The following is a 23558-nucleotide window of genomic DNA, read 5'->3' as shown; positions in this document are numbered from 1 at the left end:
CCAAGGAATCCCAGAAATAGAAAATTAGTTTCAGAGGACCCCTGAGGCACTTTAAAGCCTTAAAAATTACAGTAATAATAAATCAGCTATTGCTCTTCAGAGGCTTACAGAGCAGTAGAAGCATGAAAATCACATCCAAAAAGTTATGTCCAGATTACAGGTTTCCTGAGCTGCTCAGCTGTCTCTAAAAGCTTAGTTGAATTCTCCAAATACCTTTAAAAAGATGTACAATTTAACACAGACTGAGTGGATTTTTTTGTTTAGTGGTGGCATGAAATTTGGTCCTTAATGGTAGCAGCTGTCTTCATCCTTTTCAAATGCAGGTAACAATAGGTACATTAGGACAATACATAAAAGAAATAATACAACAAAGGGGAAAAAAGCCAAAACTGACAAACACCTCAAGGAGTCACTAAGTTTTCTTGTACCCTTTCACTTAGGTCTTCCACTCAGTCTTTTTGTGGAGAGAGGGGTAAGACAGAACTTTTTTCTCAAAGATGCTAAACAATGGCATCAAATGGACAAAATGACTATCAAGGGACTTAAAAAATCTGACTCCAAGGAATCCAGAACACACATGGGTAATTCAGAGGTATATTTCTTATTTGGGGAAAATTCTAGACTAAAGAAATGATCATTTTGTATAAATGTTATAATAGATTAAACTAAGTCCAGTTTTTGGTGAGTCTTTTTGTTTTAAATGTTCTACTACCACCTTCAGCTATCAATCATTTCTGATAGCTCAAGCAGAAGGTCATCTTCATCCTTCCCAGGATCTAGGTCAATCTCAGCTTCTAATTTGCCTCCTGAAATCTCCCATATTAATTTCTCAAAATCATCCTCCATAGAGAGTAGGGGCTTTCCTGTTGAGGCAGAGCTGAGTCGGCGAGTTTTTGCGGCCACCTGGGATGAGGAAGGGCCAGATACTTCTGGTGGGGAAGGATCTGAAGAGGACTGGGTTGGAGGCAGCACAAAACTGTAAGAAAAAAAACCCCAAAGGATTATTAGATAATTGCCCTTCATCAATGGTTGGCTGGACCACCCAGTCTCAGGTACACAAAGAATTTTATTTAGCAAAGAGTTGTTTCTGAAGACACACATAAACAAAGAATTGTTTTACTGATTTGGGATAAAGCATTTTCATCCTTTAAAGGAGAATCCAGACAGGTGTTTAAAAACTGTTTTCAATAATACAGGCAAAATATAAACAACAGCACGAAAAAAGAACAGCAACCCTGAATATCATGTTTTCCTGCAATTAATTTGAAGTTTAGCAGATTTATTTAGATGTGGCTAAACTGTAAATTTTTCAAATTATTTAGCAGTGTTATTCTCTAGAGAGCATAAACAATAATAGCGGCCTAAATTTTGGTTAAAAAGAATTGCAAGGTATTACCTGTCTCTAGGTTTTTCTGTCTCAGGCACAGTGACTGATTTGTCTTCAGAGAGAAGTGGGACAACAGCCTACAAAAGTGAGAGTAAGGTAATTCAGTGGGAGAGTCAGGCTTTTAAATTTGAGCAGATTCATTTTCTTTGCTGCCTTCTTAGAACCATTCTTTAAGCCTGGGAATCCAAGAATAAATCCAAAGATTGAGGGTATAACTAAGCAAAATATCTTAATTAGGTTTAAAAAAAAACCTCACCCTGCCACTGCAAATGTTTAAGCTGTAAACATAATATGCAGTAACAACCTAAACAACTAAAATGCTTAGGAATTGACAGAAACAATTAAACATAATACAGAGAGAGCTAACAGAGAATTTAATCTTGCCCACTTTCCTACCACACAGACTAAAGCACCACTGAGTTGGATTTACTTCTTACCACAGCTGCTTTTTTCGCTGGGCTTTTCTGCAGGACACTGCTGGAGGAGAGAGGTTTCACAGCTGCAATGACAGCAGAGTGGACCTCCACTGCCTTGCGTTTTGGGGCCCGTCTGGGTGATGAGACAGCTTTAACCACAGATGGTTTCACATTCACTTTAGGTTTAGGTTTAGCTACAAGACAGAAAATATCTGATTAAAAGCTAGAATAATCCCCTTTTTATATGGAGAATAATTCAGAATATCAAAATTCCTTCTCAGCAATAGAAACAGCACAAATAAGTAAAAAACGAACCAACCAACCAAAAAAGAAAACCAGACTGAAAATGATCCACCAGCAATCTGCACTACACTTGGCCGTAATATATACACACACACGTGTATATATACACACATGTATCTACATGTGTGTGTGTATATATATGTATACACACACACACACTCTCTCTCTCTCTCAAACAATTCCTTTCAGTGCCTCTTGAATTTGCTACTGCTCTTTGCTTCCCTGGTGTTTTTCTCCTTCAAAACCAGAGGGAAAAGGCACCATGGAAAGTTTTAGACAAAGCTTTATAAACAGCAATTTTAAGTTGCGAAAAAGGAACTCATCTAGTCTTTCTGTCTTCTTAAATAGAATTTTCAGAAATATTACTACCCACCTGTGTGACCAGTATACAAAGGCAAATGAAATTCAACCCAATTATTGCCAGGCAGTCACTGAAACTTGGTAATTTTGAAATTCTAAAGCAAAATGCACTAGAAAAAACATTTACCTTTACCCCTTTTTTCCAAGGTCTGTGTTGCACCTTTCACATTCAGTTTCAAGTCCCCAATCCCTGAGGTTTCTACCTCTGTCTTCTGGGGTAATTTTGAAGGAGGCCGTTTAGTCAGGAGCCGTGTGATGTCTGGCACGGTAGTGAGCACTGGTTTCTCTGCTAACTGGGTATTGCAAGTGTCTAAATCTCCCCGAAGGAGTGTCAAAACTGATTTTTCCTTCTGTGAGGTTCCCTTATCCGACAGTTTCTGCACATGCTTTTCTCTCACTGTCTCACATCTCTTGACTTGAATTTTAGTGATGTCAACTGCTGTGGTCTCATCTGAAGTCTATGGATAAATTTAAACGACAGAATTAAAATCTAGTACCTCCAACAACCTGTCTGATAATTATTGTTTATAAGTTACCAAGCTAACATCTAAGTCAAGCAAAGTTTCACATGATCTAGAACACAAGAGCTTTTGCCTTTTATATGATATTAAATAGAAGGATCAAGATAAAAAGATTAAAGATGTGTGGAACAATAAAAACCCAAATTCTTTAAGCTAGACTATCATGACCGTAAGTCTAACACAAATGGTTCCTAATCAGACACTTGCACAAAGATGTATGTACAAAGACGTTCATTATCTTAACTGGGTAAAACAAAATCCAGTCCAGAAACAGACTACATTTGTGTAATAGAACCCTACGTGGCCGGTAAAAGCAATCGTCTTAAAGAATTATTAATATGGTAAAGTTAAAGCAGGCTGCAAAATGATACACTGTAGAGTTCTCGCCTATGTTCTAAATATGAGTTAAACATTAAACAAGTTCACGTACATACATATACAAAGAAAAGGCTTGAAAGAAATGCATGAAAAAATCTAAGGCTGGTTACATCTGGACTGTGGAATTATAGGGTTCCTCATTCTTTTTAAAAAATAAAAATTCCTGAGTTTTATAAATGAGTAGCATTACTCTCAAAGGCAAGGGAAGAACTTAGTTTAAAAAATATGAATGGCCAATTAAAAACACCTTTAAAAGGGCAGAAAACACCGATATACACAGAAGTACAGAAAACTCTTATAGAAAATTATAAGCGTAGTGAAAGACTGTTTACCTGGATGTATCAGTGAAGTGTTAAATAGAAAAGTTATAAACTAAAACTAAAAAGCACATATACCATTCATCTAGCCTTTGCTTGCCATGGACAAAATTATAAAATGATAAATAAACTCACCTCTTTAGCCTCTGTTCTAGTAACACTGCTCTGAGAAGCAACAACACTTTCTTCTTTAAGTTTCCTTTCTTCTTTTATACCTAGATTCATATTAAACACATTGTTAGTAATTTTATTCATGCTGCAACCTCATAACAGATGAAGTTAAACAAAACTTTTCTTAATAAAAGTAATGATAAGATAGGACAAATAAAAATTGTGGACAAAATCTATTTAGTCCTCAAACAGATTCAAAATGCACATTAAAATATCAAGGTCTATATACAGTTGCTGTGAAGAAAGAGCTTAACCACTTTTTTGGGGGGTGGGGTGGACGTGGGTATTGGCACGCCTCACAGCTTGTGGGATCTTAGTTCCCCAACCAGGGATCGAACCCATACCCCCTGCAGTGGAAGCACAGAGTCCTAACCACTGGATTGCCAGCTTAACTTCTTTCAGTGCCCAGCTTAACTTCTTTTAATCCAGTAGTTTTCAAAGTTATCTGAGTAAAGAAAAGTTCTCACAGAACTCCTATGAATATCCTGCGGAATACTGCCCTTTGAAATATTATCTGGGGAAGTGGTACTACAGACCAAATTCTTTTGTTACCTGTTTTTTTAGTGATCTGGAGAAGCCGTCTTGCCCCTGGGGTGGCCTCAGGCTGAGGCTGGGAGCTGGTGCTGCTCTCAGAACTCTGCTGCATCCTCAGAGCCTTCTCCAGTTTAATTTCCTCCAGTGTCTTGATATGCACTTCCTGCATAGACTTTGCTCTACCTGCAGGTTCCTCTGATTGTCCTCTGCTGACTACTACAGGTGGCAAAATCACTGTTTTTTTAATTTCATTATCAGTCTTTAGCTTGATGCAGGTTACGTCCTTTCTGCTTTTTTGTCTCTCTGCTTCCTGCTGCCGGTGTTTCTTTTCGGCCAAGACCTCAGAGAACGTTTTGATTCGGATAGTGGAGGAGGTTCTTGTTCCTGTTGTAGAATCATCAACTTTTGAAGGTCCTTCTGTCTTGAGTTTAGTTTGCAATTCTCCACGTTTTTGACTGGCTCTCTCGAGAAGAATTTCTTCTAATGTCTTCACGTGGATCTCACCAACTTTAGTAACTCTCTCTGCTTTCATGGGGGAAAAACAAATCACTGTACTTGGGTTTCATCTCTTAATGACTTATGATCTCTCTATTCTTGGATCAGGATAGAGTCCAATAGAGTGGTATCACTTATGCAAGCAATTAAAATGGTCAAAAGCACATTAGTTTCAACCTCAATTTTAGATAGTGGCCCTCAAGGAAAACTCTTACGAGGCAAAAATTAGTGATTTGGATTGCTATTCAGAAGCTTATTCTTGAGGATCCTGAAAGCCATTTACTAGTTAGAGAAACTTGTCATTATAAATCTTACCAATAAAAATAAATTCTTCCATTCGTGCACAGATATAAACACATGCTAGACACTATGCTAGAAATATAATGGCAAGCAAAATGCAAACTCTGTCCACATGTATTGATAGTTCGCAGTCTAACGGACCAATAATTAAACAACGACAAAGTATGGTAATGATAACAACTTTCATAAAGGAGGTAAAGTTGACCCTTAAACAATACAGGGTTTGGGATGGGGTATTGGGGCACCAACCCCTATGCAGTTGAAAACCCGCATATGTAACTTTACAGTAGCCATGGTTCTGCATCTGCAGATTCAACCAACCAACCATGGAATGTGTAGTACTGTAGTACATACTTATTGAAAACAAATCCATGTATAAGTGGACCCACGCAGCTCAAACCCATGTTGTTCAAGGGTCAATTGTATAATGCTATGTAGGAGCATACAGCAAGAACACCAACCTTTTTCTACAGATTGGTTAAGGGAAGCTTTTCAGAGTAATATTTAAGTGACACTGAAAGGAGGAAAAGGAAGTAAAACACGTTGACAAGACAGAAGAAAAATGAGAAAGGCCCAGACACTGGCATGCCACTGAAGAGCTACTTTTAATGATACATTAATCATCCTATATTTGTTTAAACTAAAGAGAAAACTTCACACTTGGCACATATGCCTGTCCTCATTACTGAAGGGCCTAAAGAAAGAAACAATGAAGCGATGTGAGAAAAATAAGAACAATTTGGAGATTATACACACACATATTTAATCACCAACACCTTTTAAAGAAAGATCAAAACAAAAAATATCCTTTTACAACCTTAAACGTATCACTTCTGTCTCACCTTCTGAATCTTTGACTATGCTGTCCCTTCTATATGGAATATTCCCTACTGGTCTCATTTCTCCTGCTGCTTAGTTAGTTTAAAGTGAGTTCAGGTTAGAACCTGACGCCCTCCAGTCTAGTTTGTTTCTCTGATCACAGCACTGATCACAGAGTATGGTAACTCCTTGTAATTCCAACCATACTAGATACTTCATGAGAACAGTGACTATGTTTAATTATTTTAGTACAGTACCTGTTACAGAGGAAGCACTCACTGATTTTCTTAGGTTTTTTAAATAAAAATTCTTCCATTTCAAGATGGTAGTCTGATCTCAAAACCACCACTTTAAGAAAGTATGTGAATGGTCAGTGGTTAAGAATCCGCCTGCCAATGCAGGAGACACGAGTTCAATCCCTAGTCCAGGAAGATCCCACATGCCACGGAGCAACTAAGCCGGTGCACCACAACTACTGAGCCCTCGTGCCACAACTACTGAAGCCGGCGTGCCTAGAGCCCACGCTCCACAACAAGAGAAGCCACCACAACGTGAAGCCCACACAACAAAGAGTAGCTCCCACTCGTCGCAAAGTAGAGAAAGCCTGCATGCAGCAACAGAGACCCAACGCAGCCAAAAATAAATAAATAATACATGTATTAAAAAAAAAAAAAAAAAGAATGTGAATGGTGACACAGAGACCCTGTTTCCCTACACTACAAAATTTCATCAAAACAATAGAGAAGACATTAAAAGAATAAATCCACAATAGCAATGGAAAACAAGGATGCTACTGGCAGAACATAAATTTGAGGAATTTGAGACAGAAAGATGTCTGAAATTAGAGAAACAGAAAAAGAATAGATAAAACCATAGGAGTGAGATCTGTTCTTCAAAAAACAGGCAAAGAAAACTGCCAAACTAGTATGAAAATTTAACAGTGGCAGAAATTAAGGATGGTTTACAACAGAACAGCTGGATCAATCAAGACCTTCTCCTGAGAACTGCTCCCTAAAAAGAGGAGAATCTGTCAGGGAAGGGAGCACATTATGAGGATGTTGGGGCTGAAAAGAAGTAGAGCATGAAAATTTCAGGCTTTCACAAATGCCAAGAAGAAAAAGGAGAGGTGAGGGAGAAAAGTAAAAAGCAAAGCTAGAAAATGAAACTAGTTGCACTCTGAAAGTAAAGAAAGGCTTTCTTACTGTAGTAATCATACGAGCCCTCAGCCTTGCAGCCTACAACCGACACAAGCTACCATTTAGTGCACCCTCTCTACTTAGGCAAACAGATCTCCCAGCCAGGAGACAGGACCACTTGGGAAAAAGACCTTTAGGATCACAGGCCCAGTGATTCTAGGTTGTAAGAAACCTAGGCCCAGTACTTACAACTATGAAAAAGCAACATTAAAAATGAACCAAAATGAAGAGAAGCAATGAGGAAGACAAAATAACATACAAACCCATTAAAAAAAAAAAGATTCAAATTAGAAACCCCAATCAATGAAACAGAATAGAGAGCCCAGAAATAAACCCACATGCCTACGGTCAATTAATCTCAGACAAAGGAAGCAAGAATATACAATGGAGAAAAACACAGTCTCTTCAGCAAGTGGTGTTGGAAAAGCTGGACAGCAGCATGTAAAATCAATGAAGTTAGAACACACCGTCACACCACCATGTACAAAAATAAACTCAAAATGGCTTAAAGACTTAAATATAAGACATGACACCATAAAACGTAGAAGAGAACATAGGCAAAACATTCTCTGACATAAATCGTACCAATGTTTTCTTAAGTCAGTCTCCCAAGGCAATAGAAATTAAAGCAAACAAAAACAAAAACAAAACAACCAAATGGGACCTAATCAAACTTACAAGCTTTCATACAGCAAAGGAAACCATAAACAAAAAGAAGAGACAACCTACAGACAGGGAGAAAAATATCTGCCAATGATGCGCCCAACAAGGGCTTAATTTCCAAAATACAGAGACAGCTCATACAACTCAACAATTAAAAAAAAAAAAACGCAATCAAAAAATGGGCAGAAAACCTACATAGACGTTTTCCCAAAGTCATACAGATGGCCAACAGGCACATGAAAAGATGCTCAACATCACTAGTTATTAGAGAAATGCAAATCAAAACTACAATGAGGCACACTGGTCAGAATGGCCATCATCAAAAAGCCTACAAACAACAAATGCTGGAGAGGGTGTGGAGAAAAAGGGACTCTCCTACACTGCTGGTGGGAATGTAAACTGGTGTAGCACTATGGAAAACAGTATGGAGGTTCCTCAAAAAACTAAAAATAGAATTTCCATATGATCGTGCAATCCCACTCCTGGGTGTATATCCAGAGAAAAATATAATTCAAAAAGATACATGCACCCTGATATTCACTGCAGCACTACTTACAATAGCCAAGACATGGAAGCAACCTAAATGTCCACTGACAGATGAATGGATAAAGAAGATGTGGTACATATATACAATGGAATACTACTCAGCCATAAAAAATGAAATAATGGGGGCTTCCCTGGTGGCGCAGTGGTTGAGAATCTGCCTGCCAATGCAGGGGACATGGGTTCGAGCCCTGGTCTGGGAAGATCCCACATGCCGCGGAGCAACTGGGCCCGTGAGCCACAATTACTGAGCCTGCGCGTCTGGAGCCTGTGCTCCACAACAAGAGAGGCCGCCATAGTGAGAGGCCCGCGCACCGCGATGAAGAGTGGCCCCCACTTGCCGCAATTAGAGAAAGCCCTCCCACAGAAAACGAAGACCCAACACAGCCATAAATAAAAATAAATAAATAAAATTAAAAAAAAAAAAAGTGCCGTACAAAAAAAAAAAAAAAAAAAGAAACAATCATGAAGACAATTCTCCAATTCAAGGAGAACCAAGTGCAATGCTCTGCGTGACAGTGATCTACCATGCACCATGAATTTATAGGCAATAAAGAAAAAACAAACAAACAAAAACAAACAAACAAACAAAAAAAATGAAATAATGCCATTTCCAGCAACATGGATAGAACTAGAGATTATCATACTAAGTGAAGTAAGCAGAAAGAGAAAGACAAATACCATATACTATCACTTACATGTGGAATCTAAAATATGACACAAATGAACTTATCTATGAAACTGAAATAGACTCACAGACATAGAGAGTAGACTTGTGGTTGCCAAGGGCGGGTGGGGTGGAGGAGGGATGGATTAGGAGTTTGGGATTAGGAGATGCAAACTATTACATATAGGATGGATAAACAACAAAGTCCTACTTATAGCACAGGGAACTATATTCACTATCCTGTGATAAACCATAATGGAAAAAATACGAAAAAGAATGTGTATATATGTATAAATGAATCACTCTGCTATACAGTAGAAACTAATGCAACACTGTAAACCAACTATATACTTCAACAAAATATATTTTTAAAAATAAAAAATAAATTACTTTTAAAAAAAGAAAGAAGCTCCAGAACTGCCTGAAATCAGGCTGTACAAAAGGAGAAATCAGAGAACTAAAAAAAGTTCTTGGAAAACAAAAAGCCAAGTGACAAAATAAATCCAACCTAATTAAAAAAAAAAAAAAAAAAGACAAGGCTAGTAGAATATCAGCCATCTAGAACAGGGTCAGCAAACTATAGTCCATGGGCCAAATCTGGCCATGGTCTAAATTTTATAAATAAAGCTTTACTGGAACACAGCCACACTCATTCATTTACATATTGCAAATGGCTGCTTTCACACTACAGTGGCAGAGTTGAGTAGTTGCAACAAGAGATTGTGAACCTCAAAGCCTAAAATATTTACCATCCGATCCTTCATAGAAAAAGTTTGTCAATTCCTAATCTAGAAAATATAACCAAGCAAAAGTCATAGAAAGTGAGGCAAAAAAACAAAGGAATGGAAAGTATGAAGGCAAGGTTAAGACACATGGAGCATATGTCCAAAAGTTCCAACATCTAATAACAATTCCATAAAGAGAAAACAAAAAGAAGGGTGGGGAGGACATACTCAAAGAAATTAGAGGAATATTTTCTACAACTAAAAAAGTTAAGTCCTTAGATTCAAACGGCCCACTAAACACTGAGCATAATGAACAAAAAGATCCATGTTTAGATCTATCATAGTGAAGTCCCAGCCTAGCAGGAAGAAATAAGAGGAAATCCTCAAAGTTTCTGAAGAGTAAATTCAGGTTGTTTACAAAAGAATGTTTGACATCAGATTCCCTTTTTATGATACTTATCCTTATCTAAAGATAAGGATAGGATGAAAAAGGAAAAGCACAGGCTAACACCGTTCATACATATAGATATAAAAATTTAAATGCATTACTGAATCCAGCAATATTTTAATAAAAAAGCTGGATGGTTGAATACACAAAATGTTCATTTTATTATTCTTTAAAATTGTACATAGATATATACACTTAGGTAGTTATATCTCACAATTTTAAAAGTCTAAAAATTAGAGTACAGGAGGAATATGATGAAGAAAATTAAAATTACTTAAAAGTTCAACACCCAGATAAAACCAATGTTAATATTTCAGTGTATCTTTTTTTCTAGGCATATATTTTTATAAAACTGGAAATCATCTCATATGTGGACATTTTCCCTAAGGAATATGTTTCTATAATAAGAAAATAAACTTCATTCCCCACCCCCCAAAAAAAAGATTCGTATATTGCCCTAAGACAAAAGCACTGTGTATACTTTCATAACCTTTCTTCGTTCAATACAAGGGGATAAGTTTCCCATATCATTATTGTTCAGAACATGACTTTTCATGACAGCAACTATTTTAGTACATAACTATTTTAATTCCTTTTTGTTAGATTTTTAGATTATTTCTAATTTCTGGTTATTAATGCTATCATAAACAATCATTTTGCCACCTTTAACTACAAAAAGAGAACTCATTCCAGTGAGAAAACTATTACTTAAAAAGCAAACCCACCAGAAACAGAAAACATAAGCCCCAACATAACTCAAAAGGTAAACTGGAGAAAAAGCAAAGATTCTAACAGCAAGGAAAAAAATATCAGGAGCTGGCATTAGAGTTTACCTACCTGCTGCCTCCTCATTGTTTAGACCAGCTGACATGCCTAATCGCTCCTTCAGAGACTTGGAAACTTGAACTGTTTGAAAAAAAAAAAAAAAAAAAAAAAGTTGGGGACTTCCCTGGTGGTACAGTGGTTAAGTTCATTGCAGCTCTATTTACAATAGCCAGGACATGGAAGCAACCCAAGTGTCCATCATCGGATGAATGGATAAAGAAGACGTGGCACATATATACAATGGAATATTACTCAGCCATAGAAAGAAATGAAATGGAGGCATTTGTAATGAGGTGGATGGAGTTAGAGTCTGTCATACAGAGTGAAGTAAGTCAGAAAGAGAAAAACAAATACAGTATGCTAACACATATATATGGAATCTAAGGAAAAAAAAAAAAAGGTCATGAAGAACCTAGTGGCAAGATGGGAATAAAGACACAGACCTACTAGAGAATGGACTTGAGGATATGGGGAGGGGGTGGGGTGAGATGTGACAGGGTGAGAGAGTGTCATGGACATATATACACTACCAAATGTAAAATAGATAGCTAGTGGGAAGCAGCCGCATAGCACAGGGAGATCAGCTCAGGTGCTTTGTGACCACCTAGAGGGGTGGGATGGGGAGGGTGGGAGGGAGGGAGATGCAAGAGGGAAGAGATATGGGAACATATGTATATGTATAACTGATTCACTTTGTTATAAAGCAGAAACTAACACACCATTGTAAAGCAATTATACTTCAATAAAGATGTTTAATAAAAAAAAAAAAAAAAAAGAATCCGCCTGCCAATGCAGGAGACACGGGTTCAAGCCCTGCTCCGGGAAGATCCCACATGCTGCAGAGCAACTAAGCCTGTGCGCCACAACTACTGAGCCTGCGCTCTAGAGCCCATAAGCTACAACTACTGAAGCCCATGCACCTAGAGCCTACAGCAATCAATCAATAAACGAACACTGTCTTTAAAAAAAAAAGTTGAACAGAGACTTTTTATAGGTCAAAAATCTTTTTCAAAGGTCACAAATTAGGCTTATACTTGTTTTCTAATGAAAATGCTTTTCAAAAATCTATTCAGGTCTTAAAACTTTTCTTCTTCACAGTACAGATAGATCTATACAAATAATGGATTCTCTAGAGCACTTTGGAAAGCACAAAGAAAAAGTCCTCTCTTTTACATCTGAAAAGCAAAAATTACTGAATTGAAGGAAATAATTTTGTTACTGTGCAACATTCGAAAATCTTATCATTCTAAGATCTTATTGGCATCAAAAGGTTTTTTCACCCCTAGATCCATCTGAAATATGCTCTTTAGTTATGAGAGTCTTCAATACGATTGATAGGCAAAAGGGAAGGAAATTTGACTGCAAAGAAAAAAAGTAATTTCTGTTTACAGCTTTCAGAATATAAGAAAGCCCCCAAACAAGAACGTCTACTCATCAAAGCCTCTTGGGCTAGGGGAGAAGTGGAAAGAAGTATCTTATCTTTGGCAGAAGTTAAAACTAAACACAACAAGGAAAAAACACCTTTTTTTTTTTTTTTTAAAAGTAATTAATACCACTGTTTCACTGCAAGTGAGACAAGGGGAAAAAAATCCAACCCTTTACTTCCTTCTATAAATAAAACTTCAACTATAAAATCATTCTAACTTCCAAATATCTCTCAAATTAGTCTGCATCTCTTCATACCAACTTCTAGAACACTAAATCTACTATGCCTCTTGCCTGGATTATTTTAACAGCCTGCTAACTCATTCCTGGACAGCACTCTTATACCCTTTCTCCATATTTTAGATGATGGTTCCAAAATGCCAATATGAGGATCTCTGATCCTTGTTTATAACCTTCCCATTGTTTGCTACTATCTTAGGATAAGCCCAAACTCTCTAATATGGCTTAAAAGGTTCTATTATCAGCGGTCCCCAAACTTTTTGGCACCAGGGACCGGTTTCATGGAAGACAATTTTTCCACGGACCCAGGGTGGGGAGGGGGTGGTTTTGGGATGATTCAAGCACATTACATTTATTGTGCATTTATTTCTATTATTATTACATTGTAACATATAATTAAATAATTATACAACTCACCATAATGCTGACAGGAGGCAGAGCTCAGGGGGTAATGCAAGCTATGGGGAGTGGCTGTAAATACAGATGAAGCTTCGCTTGCTCACCTGCTGCTCACCTCCTGCTGTGCGGCCCGGTTCCTAACAGGCCACGGACCACTACCTGTCCATGGCCCAGGGGTTGGGGACTCCTGCTCTATATGACCAATCCCTTCTTCCTCTCCAGTTACCATGCTCTTCATTCCAATTCTGATTCAGACACAGTGAGTCCCTTGAGCTCTGTGCCTTCTGTGTATTATACTCTCTGCCTCTGGCCCTTCAACTTTACCTGGCTAAATCATGTTTCAGGTCTAAGCTTCAATATCATTTCCTCTGGGAACCTTTCCCTGACAGATGGTGAGATTAGGTGCCCTTCCTATGTGCTCCCATAACACTGTGTACTTTCTGTCACAGAATTTATCATAATATGTGGAAGGATTCCTATCTGCCATTATACTACAAGCTCCTGAGGTCTGTGATGGTGTTTATTTTTATCCAATGGTGTCTACCTAGAATCCAGCAGAGTAAACATTCAAATGTTTGTTGAACGAATAATAAAACAGACACAAGAAGATAATAATCTTATTAACCTAAACAAAAAGAATGACAAACCATACCTGTTAACATTACAAGAGACAAGCGTCAGGATTACACACACAGAGTATATTAGAACAAAAGTACCTTTCTTTGGTGTTCTGTCAGTGTTAGTCTCTGGAGCTTCAACTTTCTTCCCTAGCCTTTGTGCAAGGCTACGCTTTAATGGAGGATCACTGTCACCAACTACAAACAGAGACAGGGAACTCAGTTTAAGGTGTCAAGTCAATCTTTAGCAAGGTCAAGAAATACAAGCAAAAACAGACAATGTAGAATAAGTAAGTTTTCTGCATTTATATGATGTGTTCATTCACTAGCTTCCTTATAACTCAATGTTAGAGAAGGAATAAAAATGTCCCAGAAAAAAGAGGTAAGGAAGGAGACAAAAAAATTAGAATGCACAAATTAACATTTACCAAATAACTAAAACTATAAATGGAGGATTATAAACCCTGATTAAAGCTGAAATTCAGGATTAGGAATATGTGAAAAAAAAAATCTTCATGCACAAAAAAAATCTTTAACTGGTCAACTGTTGGAATTCTAGGTTGATCTGTGATTAAATACAACTGGGATGATTAGGAGGACAGCAAAAGAACCATAAAATTTAAAATTTTCCAGGGACATGAAAACTCCAAAGGCCAAAGAGCCCCTTTCTTCAATTCCAGATAAGAAATCTAAGGTTATGAAAGATGCTGTATCTTACCCAAGTCACCAATTAGTGACAGAGCCAGGACCTGAACCACGTTTCCTGACTCCTGGTTTATTGCATTACATTGGTCAATACAAGCTGTTTAAATGTCACAAGTTTTTAAAAACTATTCTTTGGATCACTTGACTGAAGGTAGAACTTTAGCAGGGTCCCATAAGAACTTTAAAGACCCTACACAGAATGTACTTTTCTCTCTCCTCTTATTTGTAATTTAAATATACAACCCCAAATCACAAAGTTTATTACACATATGCTGATATTAAAATAGATTATTTCCGTAATTTTTTACCTAAATTTCTCAGGCAGCGAGAATGGTATAAAACAAAACACAAAACAGGTAAGATTTCATATTCATAAGCACATTTTAGTTTAGATAGCCTCAACCACCAGAGGGCAGAGAGCAGAAGCAAGAAAAACTACAATCCTGCAGCCTGTGGACCAAAAACCACAGTTACAGAAAGACAGAGAAGATGAAAAGGCAGAGGGCTATGTACCAGATGAAGGAACAAGAAAAAACCCCAGAAAAACAACTAAATGAAGTGGAGATAGGCAACCTTCCAGAAAAAGAATTCAGAATAATGATAGTGAAGATGATCCAGGACCTCGGAATAAGAATGGAGGCAAAGATTGAGAAGATGCAAGAAATGATTAACAAAGACCTAGAAGAATTAAAGAACAAACAAACAGAGATGACCAATACAATAACTGAAATGAAAACTACACTAGAAGGAATCAATAGCAGAATAACTGAGGCAGAAGAGCAGATAAGTGACCTGGAAGACAGAATGGTGGAATTCACTGCTGCGGAACAGACTAAAGAAAAAAGGATGAAAAGAAATGAAGACAGCCTAAGAGACCTCTGGGACAACATTAAACGCAACAACATTCGCATTATAGGGGTCCCAGAAGGAGAAGAGAGAGAGAAAGGACCAGAGAAAATATTTGAAGAGATTATAGTCGAAAACTTCCCTAACATGGGAAAGGAAATAGCCACCCAAGTCCAGGAAGCGCAGAGAGTCCCATACAGAATAAACCCAAGGAGAAACACGCCGAGACACATAGTAATCAAAGTGGCAAAAATTAAAGACAAAGAAAAATTACTGAAAGCAGCAAGGGAAAAACGACAAATAACATACAAGGGAACTCCCATAAGGTTAACAGCTGATTTCTCAGCAGAAACTCTGCAAGCCAGAAGGGAGTGGCATGATATACTTAAAGTGATGAAAGGGAAGAACCTACAACCAAGATTACTCTACCCAGCAAGGATCTCATTTAGATTTGATGGAGAAATCAAAAGCTTTACAGACAAGCAAAAGCTAAGAGAATTCAGCACCACCAAACCAGCTCTACAACAAATGCTAAAGGAACTTCTCTAAGTGGGAAACACAAGAGAAGAAAAGGACCTACAAAAAGAAACCCAAAACAATTAAGAAAATGGTCATAGGTACATACATATCGATAATTACCTTAAACGTGAATGGATTAAATGCCCCAACCAAAAGACATAGACTGGCTGAATGGATACAAAAACAAGACCCATATATATGCTGTCTACAAGAGACCCACTTCAGACCTAGGGACACATACAGACTGAAAGTGAGGGGATGGAAAAAGATATTCCATGCAAATGGAAATCAAAAGAAAGCTGGAGTAGCTATACTCATATCAGATAAAATAGACTTTAAAGTAAAGAATGTTACAAGAGACAAGGAAGGACACTACATAATGATCCAGGGATCAATCCAAGAAGAAGATATAACAATTATAAATATATATGCACCCAACATAGGAGCACCTCAATACATAAGGCAACTGCTAACAGCTATAAAAGAGGAAATCGACAGTAACACAATAATAGTGGGGGACTTTAACACCTCACTTACACCAATGGACAGATCATCCAAAATGAAAATAAATAAGGAAACACAAGCTTTAAATGACACAATAGACCAGATAGATTTACTTGATATATATAGGACATTCCATCCAAAAACGGCAGATTACACGTTCTTCTCAAGTGCGCACGGAACATTCTCCAGGATAGATCACATCTTGGGTCACAAATCAAGCCTCAGTAAATTTAAGAAAATTGAAATCATATCAAGCATCTTTTCTGACCACAAAGCTATGAGATTAGAAATGAATTACAGGGAAAAAAACGTAAAAAAGACAAACACATGGAGGCTAAACAATACATTACTAAATAACCAAGAGATCACTGAAGAAATCAAAGAGGAAATCAAAAAATACCTAGAGACAAATGACAATGAAAACACGACGACCCAAAACCTATGGGATGCAGCAAAAGCGGTTCTAAGAGGGAAGTTTATAGCTATACAAGCCTACCTCAAGAAACAAGAAAAATCTCAAGTAAACAATCTAACCTTACACCTAAAGAAACTAGAGAAAGAAGAACAAACAAAACCCAAAGTTAGCAGAAGGAAAGAAATCATAAAGATCAGAGCAGAAATAAATGAAATAGAAACAAAGAAAACAATAGCAAAGATCCATAAAACTAAAAGTTGGTTCTTTGAGAAGATAAACAAAATTGATAAGCCATTAGCCAGACTCATCAAGAAAAAGAGGGAGAGGACTCAAATCAATAAAATCAGAAATGAAAAAGGAGAAGTTACAACAGACACCGCAGAAATACAAAACATCCTAAGAGACTACTACAAGCAACTTTATGCCAATAAAATGGACAACCTGGAAGAAATGGACAAATTCTTAGAAAGGTATAACCTTCCAAGACTGAATCAGGAAGAAACAGAAAATATGAACAGACCAATCACAAGTAATGAAATTGAAACTGTGATTAAAAATCTTCCAACAAACAAAAGTCCAGGACCAGATGGCTTCACAGGTGAATTCTATCAAACATTTAGAGAAGAGCTAACACCCATCCTTCTCAAACTCTTCCAAAAAATTGCAGAGGAAGGAACACTCCCAAACTCATTCTATGAGGCCACCATCACCCTGATACCAAAACCAGACAAAGACACTACAAAAAAGGAAAATTACAGACCAATATCACTGATGAATATAGATGCAAAAATCCTCAACAAAATACTAGCAAAGAGAATCCAACAACACATTAAAAGGATCATACACCATGATCAAGTGGGATTTATCCCAGGGATGCAAGGATTCTTCAATATACGCAAATCAATCAATGTGATACACCATATTAACAAATTGAAGAAGAAAAACCATATGATCATCTCAATAGATGCAGAAAAGGCTTTTGACAAAATTCAACACCCATTTATGATAAAAACTCTCCAGAAAGTGGGCATAGAGGGAACCTACCTCAACATAATAAAGGCCATATATGACAAACCCACAGCAAACATCATTCTCAATGGTGAAAAACTGAAAGCATTTCCTCTAAGATCAGGAACGAGACAAGGATGTCCACTCTCACCACTATTATTCAACATAGTTCTGGAAGTCCTAGCCACGGCAATCAGAGAAGAAAAAGAAATAAAAGGAATACAAATTGGAAAAGAAGAAGTAAAACTGTCACTGTTTGCGGATGACATGATACTATACATAGAGAATCCTAAAACGGCCACCAGAAAACTGCTAGAGCTAATTAATGAATATGGTAAAGTTGCAGGTTACAAAATTAATGCACAGAAATCTCTTGCATTCCTATACACTAATGATGAAAAATCTGAAAGAGAAATTATGGAAACACTCCCATTTACCATTGCAACAAAAAGAATAAAATACCTAGGAATAAACCTACCTAGGGAGACAAAAGACCTGTATGCAGAAAACTATAAGACATTGATGAAAGAAATTAAAGATGATACCAACAGATGGAGAGATATACCATGTTCTTGGATTGGAAGAATCAACATTGTGAAAATGAGTATACTACCCAAAGCAATCTACAGATTCAATGCAATCCCTATCAAATTACCAATGGCATTTTTTACGGAGCTAGAACAAATCATCTTAAAATTTGTATGGAGACACAAAAGACCCCGAATAGCCAAAGCAGTCTTGAGGCAAAAAAATGGAGCTGCAGGAATCAGACTCCCTGACTTCAGACTATACTACAAAGCTACAGTAATCAAGACAATATGGTACTGGCACAAAAACAGAAACATAGATCAATGGAACAAGATAGAAAGCCCAGAGATTAACCCACGCACCTATGGTCAACTAATCTATGACAAAGGAGGCAAAGATATACAATGGAGAAAAGACAGTCTCTTCAATAAGTGGTGCTGGGAAAACTGGACAGCTACATGTAAAAGAATGAAATTAGAATACTCCCTAACACCATACACAAAAATAAACTCAAAATGGATTAGAGACCTAAATATAAGACTGGACACTATAAAACTCTTAGAGGAAAACATAGGAAGAACACTCTTTGACATAAATCACAGCAAGATCTTTTTTGATCCACCTCCTAGAGTAATGGAAATAAAAACAAAAATAAACAAGTGGGACCTAATGAAACTTCAAAGCTTTTGCACAGCAAAGGAAACCATAAACAAGACGAAAAGACAACCCTCAGAATGGGAGAAAATATTTGCAAATGAATCAACGGACAAAGGATTAACCTCCAAAATATATAAACAGCTCATTCAGCTCAATATCAAAGAAACAAACACCCCAATCCAAAAATGGGCAGAAGACCTAAATAGACATTTCTCCAAAGAAGACATACAGACGGCCACGAAGCACATGAAAAGATGCTCAACATCACTAATTATTAGAGAAATGCAAATCAAAACTACAATGAGGTATCACCTCACTCCTGTTAGAATGGGCATCATCAGAAAATCTACAAACAACAAATGCTGGAGAGGGTGTGGAGAAAAGGGAACCCTCTTGCACTGTTGGTGGGAATGTAAATTGATACAGCCACTATGGAGAACAATATGGAGGTTCCTTAAAAAACTAAAAATAGAATTACCATATGACCCAGCAATCCCACTACTGGCCATATACCCAGAGAAAACCATAATTCAAAAAGACACATGCACCCGAATGTTCATTGCAGCACTATTTACAATAGCCAGGTCATGGAAGCAACCTAAATGCCCATCAACAGACGAATGGATAAAGAAGTTGTGGTACATATATACAATGGAATATTACTCAGCCATAAAAAGGAACGAAATTGAGTCATTTGTTGAGACGTGGATGGATCTAGAGACTGTCATACAGAGTGAAGTAAGTCAGAAAGAGAAAAACAAATATCGTATATTAATGCATGTATGTGGAACCTAGAAAAATGGTACAGATGAGCCAGTTTGCAGGGCAGAAGTTGAGACACAGATGTAGAGAATGGACATATGGACACCAAGGGGGGAAAACTGCGGTGAGGTGGGGATGGTGGTGTGCTGAATTGGGCGATCGGGATTGACATGTATACACTGATGTGTATAAAACTGATGGCTAATAAGAACCTGCAGTATAAAAAAACAAACAAAACAACTAATACTAAACTTTCATTGGGTTATTTGTATGGAAATATGTTAATATAAATGTTTCAGACATTACATGAAATTTCTAAAAATCTTATATTTGTATTTGTATGGAAATATGTTAATATAAATGTTTCAGACATTACAGGAAACTTCTAAAAATCTTATATATTCTGGTATAATGTTATAAGTAATAATCCTAGTTATTACTTTAAAATGTGTATCTCAGAAATAACTAATTTTCTTGTCAACTGCATTATTATGAACTTTCATCCAATCTTTAACCATGGTCATTTTTAAGTCTTTTGTCATTTACAGACAGTTCTGGGTGTACTCTGATGATTTTGCAAATATGGTCCTATAAAAGGGTTTCATCTTCAAGAAATTCATGGAAAAGACTCTGACAAGTACAGGTCTCTGGTAACTGACGGTACTGCTGAATTGAATGAATAAGCATTTTCAGAACTCTAATAAAAAACTGATGAACTCATAAAAGTGCTAACAAAAGATCAAGATGAAAAAAAAAAAATTAATTACATGGGACTGAGTGAACTGATGAGGATGAGTATAATTTTTGTGACTTTCTGTCTGAATTAAAAAAAAAAAATCCCACAAGGACTCAGAGGCAAAGAATATACAAATCAATTTTCGCTGCAAAGTAAAGGAGCTGTTACAGTGGAGGATTACTGGACTGAATGTCAATATTATGACATAGTATGAGTGTGTTTCATGTTTGGTAATTGCAATCATTGTTGCTTTTGTTGTGGTCATCCATGTACAATGCTTGGTGTCAGTCTATTTATCTCTTGTAAAAATAAAATACAGTGTGTGTGTGTGGAAAAAAAAATAAAAAAAAATAAAAGACTAAAAAAAAAAAAATAAGCACATTTTAAAGGAGTATGAAGGAACCTCTGAAGTCAGATAAGATTTTCAAAATAATTATTTTGAGACAGATACACTAGGGTCAGTATACAATAATTCAGTTACATGGTAAAATACTTCCCTAAGTATAAAATAGCACTAATAAATTCAAGGACTGAATTTATATTCACTGGACACTTTGTTTTCCCTCTAAAAGCTCAAATTTCAATTTATCCATAGAAACAGAGATATTCTTTACTCTTTTTTAAACCGAGTACCTTCTAAAAAGTTGGCCATAATCTAATTAAAACACTATAAATTTGTATAACTTCGCACATGTCAAAAACATGAAGAGATTTTATACATGCTTTCAGCCAGAAATACAAGGGAGTTAATATCAATATTGACAGAGCATTTGTATAAAGAGAATTTTGGAGGAGATATGTAATGCACAAACAAGCAGAAAACAAAGGATATGCTCAAAACTTATCTCACCTCCTGAAAATTTTCGTCTCCCCAGTCTCTCGGTTAGACTCAATCTTACCAAAGGTTCTTCTCCTAAAATGGCAAAAACAGAATTTCTCTACCATTAGCCAATTTTTCCATATTCAGTAATACTAATGGGTACAAAGTATGCTCTGATGTTACAGTCTCTTGGAAATCAGATCTCAGTCTTAAGGAAAACTACCCATATTAAAAGAAAAAAAAAATCAACCTATTAAATAATAATTTAAATAACCAAATGCACAGCCCAAAGGGAAGCAATAGCACAGTCCTAATTAATAGTAGCCAAGTACACAAAGACAAGCTGTGTCTAACCAATGGATTATAAAACCCAACTATACCTTTGCTTGTGCACTTCCATATGTTAAATGAAATCATACTTTACTCCTATATAACGTTCCTTGATCACCCCAGCAAGAAGTGAGATCTCTTTCCTCTGATTCTTTGTTGTCTGAATGGCACATTTTAATGTATCTGCATACTACAATTACTTGTGTCATATTCCTTACCAGATTTAAAACTACTAAGGGAAAAGACTTTTACATTTTTCTTTAACTTAAAAGGTTTATTACAGTTCTTTTTTTTTTTTTTTTTTTTTTTTTTTTTTTTTTTTTATTTATTTATTTATTTATTTATTTATTTTTGGCTGTGTTGGGTCTTCGGTTCGTGCGAGGGCTTTCTCCAGTTGCGGCAAGCGGGGGCCACTCTTCATCGCGGTGCGGGGACCGCTCTTCATCGCGGTGCGCGGGCCTTTCTCTATCGCGGCCCCTCCCGTCGCGGGGCACAGGCTCCAGACGTGCAGGCTCAGCAATTGTGGCTCACGGGCCCAGCTGCTCCGTGGCATGTGGGATCTTCCCAGACCAGGGCTCGAACCCGTGTCCCCTGCATTAGCAGGCAGATTCTCAACCACTGCGCCACCAGGGAAGCCCCTATTACAGTTCTTTACTTACAATGGACAGTCAATAAATTTGTTGGATAAAATAAACAGTATATGTAAAAATCAAATACAATACATAATGTGAGAGCTGCATGATTAAGAATTTCATCTTTTTAAACAGTAGGGTCAAATGCACTAATTTTTCATCGTTCTATCCAATCAACATACTGAAGTCTCCCTGCAAATCCACCAGTATACCCAACCCAAGCATTTTGCTCTCCCAGTCATTTAAAAGTAGTAGGCTGACACCTCTTAAGACCTACCTATACCTCACCTTGTTTGTTGGACAGAGTTACTGTCCTCACCACAGTCCGGACATTCTCTTTTTCAGGACCTGGAATGGGCTGTGGTTGAAGTAAAAGACTGGAAACTCCCGAAGAACCTTCTAAATATAGAGAGTCAAAGAACAGTAAATAATTTATGGAAAATAAAGCTATCAGAAGTCAAGAAATTATGTTTTTGAGACCAGGTAAATCCAACACAGACCACTGGACTACAAGTCAATCAGTTTTTCTGTTCCTGTTTGCCTACAGTGAAATGGAGTAGGGAAAGGGGAGATAATCTTATTTTTTATCTGCCTTTGGCACAATGTGAAAGTAAAATATAAAACTGTTTTGAGTGACTCAGGCACTCAATGTACTTTTATTTACTAGGAAGGCTAACATTATTCTAAACTTAACCTCAGAAGCACATCAGCTATTAAGTGTGTCAATTCAATATTTTCCATCTATATTCAATCATCTGCAAAACACAACTCCAAAGTTGCTACGGAACAATCTTTAGCAAGAAGGCACTTAGAACCAACCATTTGATTCTCTCTAAATACATTTCACACTATATAATTTTTAGGGTTGGAAATACAGATCAACCAGGCTAAGGCAAGCACCAGAAGAAAATCCTAGCACCTCTTGAGGAAGAATTCACCTACTAAAAAATAAACTTTTTCCTCTTTTAAATAATAGTTTAGGGAATTCCCTGGCGGTCCAGCGGTCAGGACTCCATGCTTCCACTCCAGGGGGCACGGGTTCAATACCTGGTTGGGGAATTAAGATCCCGCAAGCCATGCAATGCGTTCAAAAAAAAAAAGCTTATATGCTATTCTTTAGAGTTATATTTCTCAAAATAAACAAGTTCTTTCAGGTTCTTCATTGTACATGCCTAACTCTGAACAGTTAGAGACTGAAACAGCTGCAATGGGTTAAAAAAGCAACTGTGATTTAAATAAGACTGTGTTTTACTTCAAAGAAGCCACAAAAATCAAAATCTATTTGCTCATTTGGTTGGTGTCAAGTGTCCTTATTATCAGAAGTATCTTTTTTTTTTGGCTGTGTTG

At 37.0% G+C, this 23558-nt stretch overlaps 1 protein-coding gene across 6 annotated transcripts in view; it reads right to left on the bottom strand.

Moving 5' to 3' along the window:
* Nucleotides 1–580: 580 nt before the first annotated feature.
* Nucleotides 581–23558, bottom strand: part of ZC3H11A (zinc finger CCCH-type containing 11A) — a 45568-nt gene continuing 22590 nt past the window's right edge. For 5 of the 6 annotated variants that reach the window (XM_028168005.2, XM_028168010.2, XM_028168006.2 and 2 more), the window contains 10 exons: nucleotides 22500–22610; nucleotides 21280–21342; nucleotides 13849–13947; nucleotides 11081–11149; nucleotides 4406–4912; nucleotides 3818–3897; nucleotides 2594–2924; nucleotides 1825–1997; nucleotides 1397–1464; nucleotides 581–976 (listed from right to left, as the gene is read on the bottom strand). In XM_028168005.2, coding sequence (XP_028023806.1) covers nucleotides 718–976; nucleotides 1397–1464; nucleotides 1825–1997; nucleotides 2594–2924; nucleotides 3818–3897; nucleotides 4406–4912; nucleotides 11081–11149; nucleotides 13849–13947; nucleotides 21280–21342; nucleotides 22500–22610 — 1760 coding nt within the window. In that variant the 3' untranslated portion in view covers nucleotides 581–717. The remainder of the gene's footprint in view (nucleotides 977–1396; nucleotides 1465–1824; nucleotides 1998–2593; nucleotides 2925–3817; nucleotides 3898–4405; nucleotides 4913–11080; nucleotides 11150–13848; nucleotides 13948–21279; nucleotides 21343–22499; nucleotides 22611–23558) is intronic. The other variant, XM_028168013.2, reaches the window with a different exon arrangement.

This window comes from Balaenoptera acutorostrata, chromosome 1 (assembly GCF_949987535.1).
Source record: "Balaenoptera acutorostrata chromosome 1, mBalAcu1.1, whole genome shotgun sequence".
NCBI classification, from domain to species: Eukaryota; Metazoa; Chordata; class Mammalia; order Artiodactyla; family Balaenopteridae; genus Balaenoptera; species Balaenoptera acutorostrata.
The sequence above is the reverse complement of the archived record's forward strand: the minus strand, read 5'-3'. Positions and strand labels throughout refer to the sequence as shown.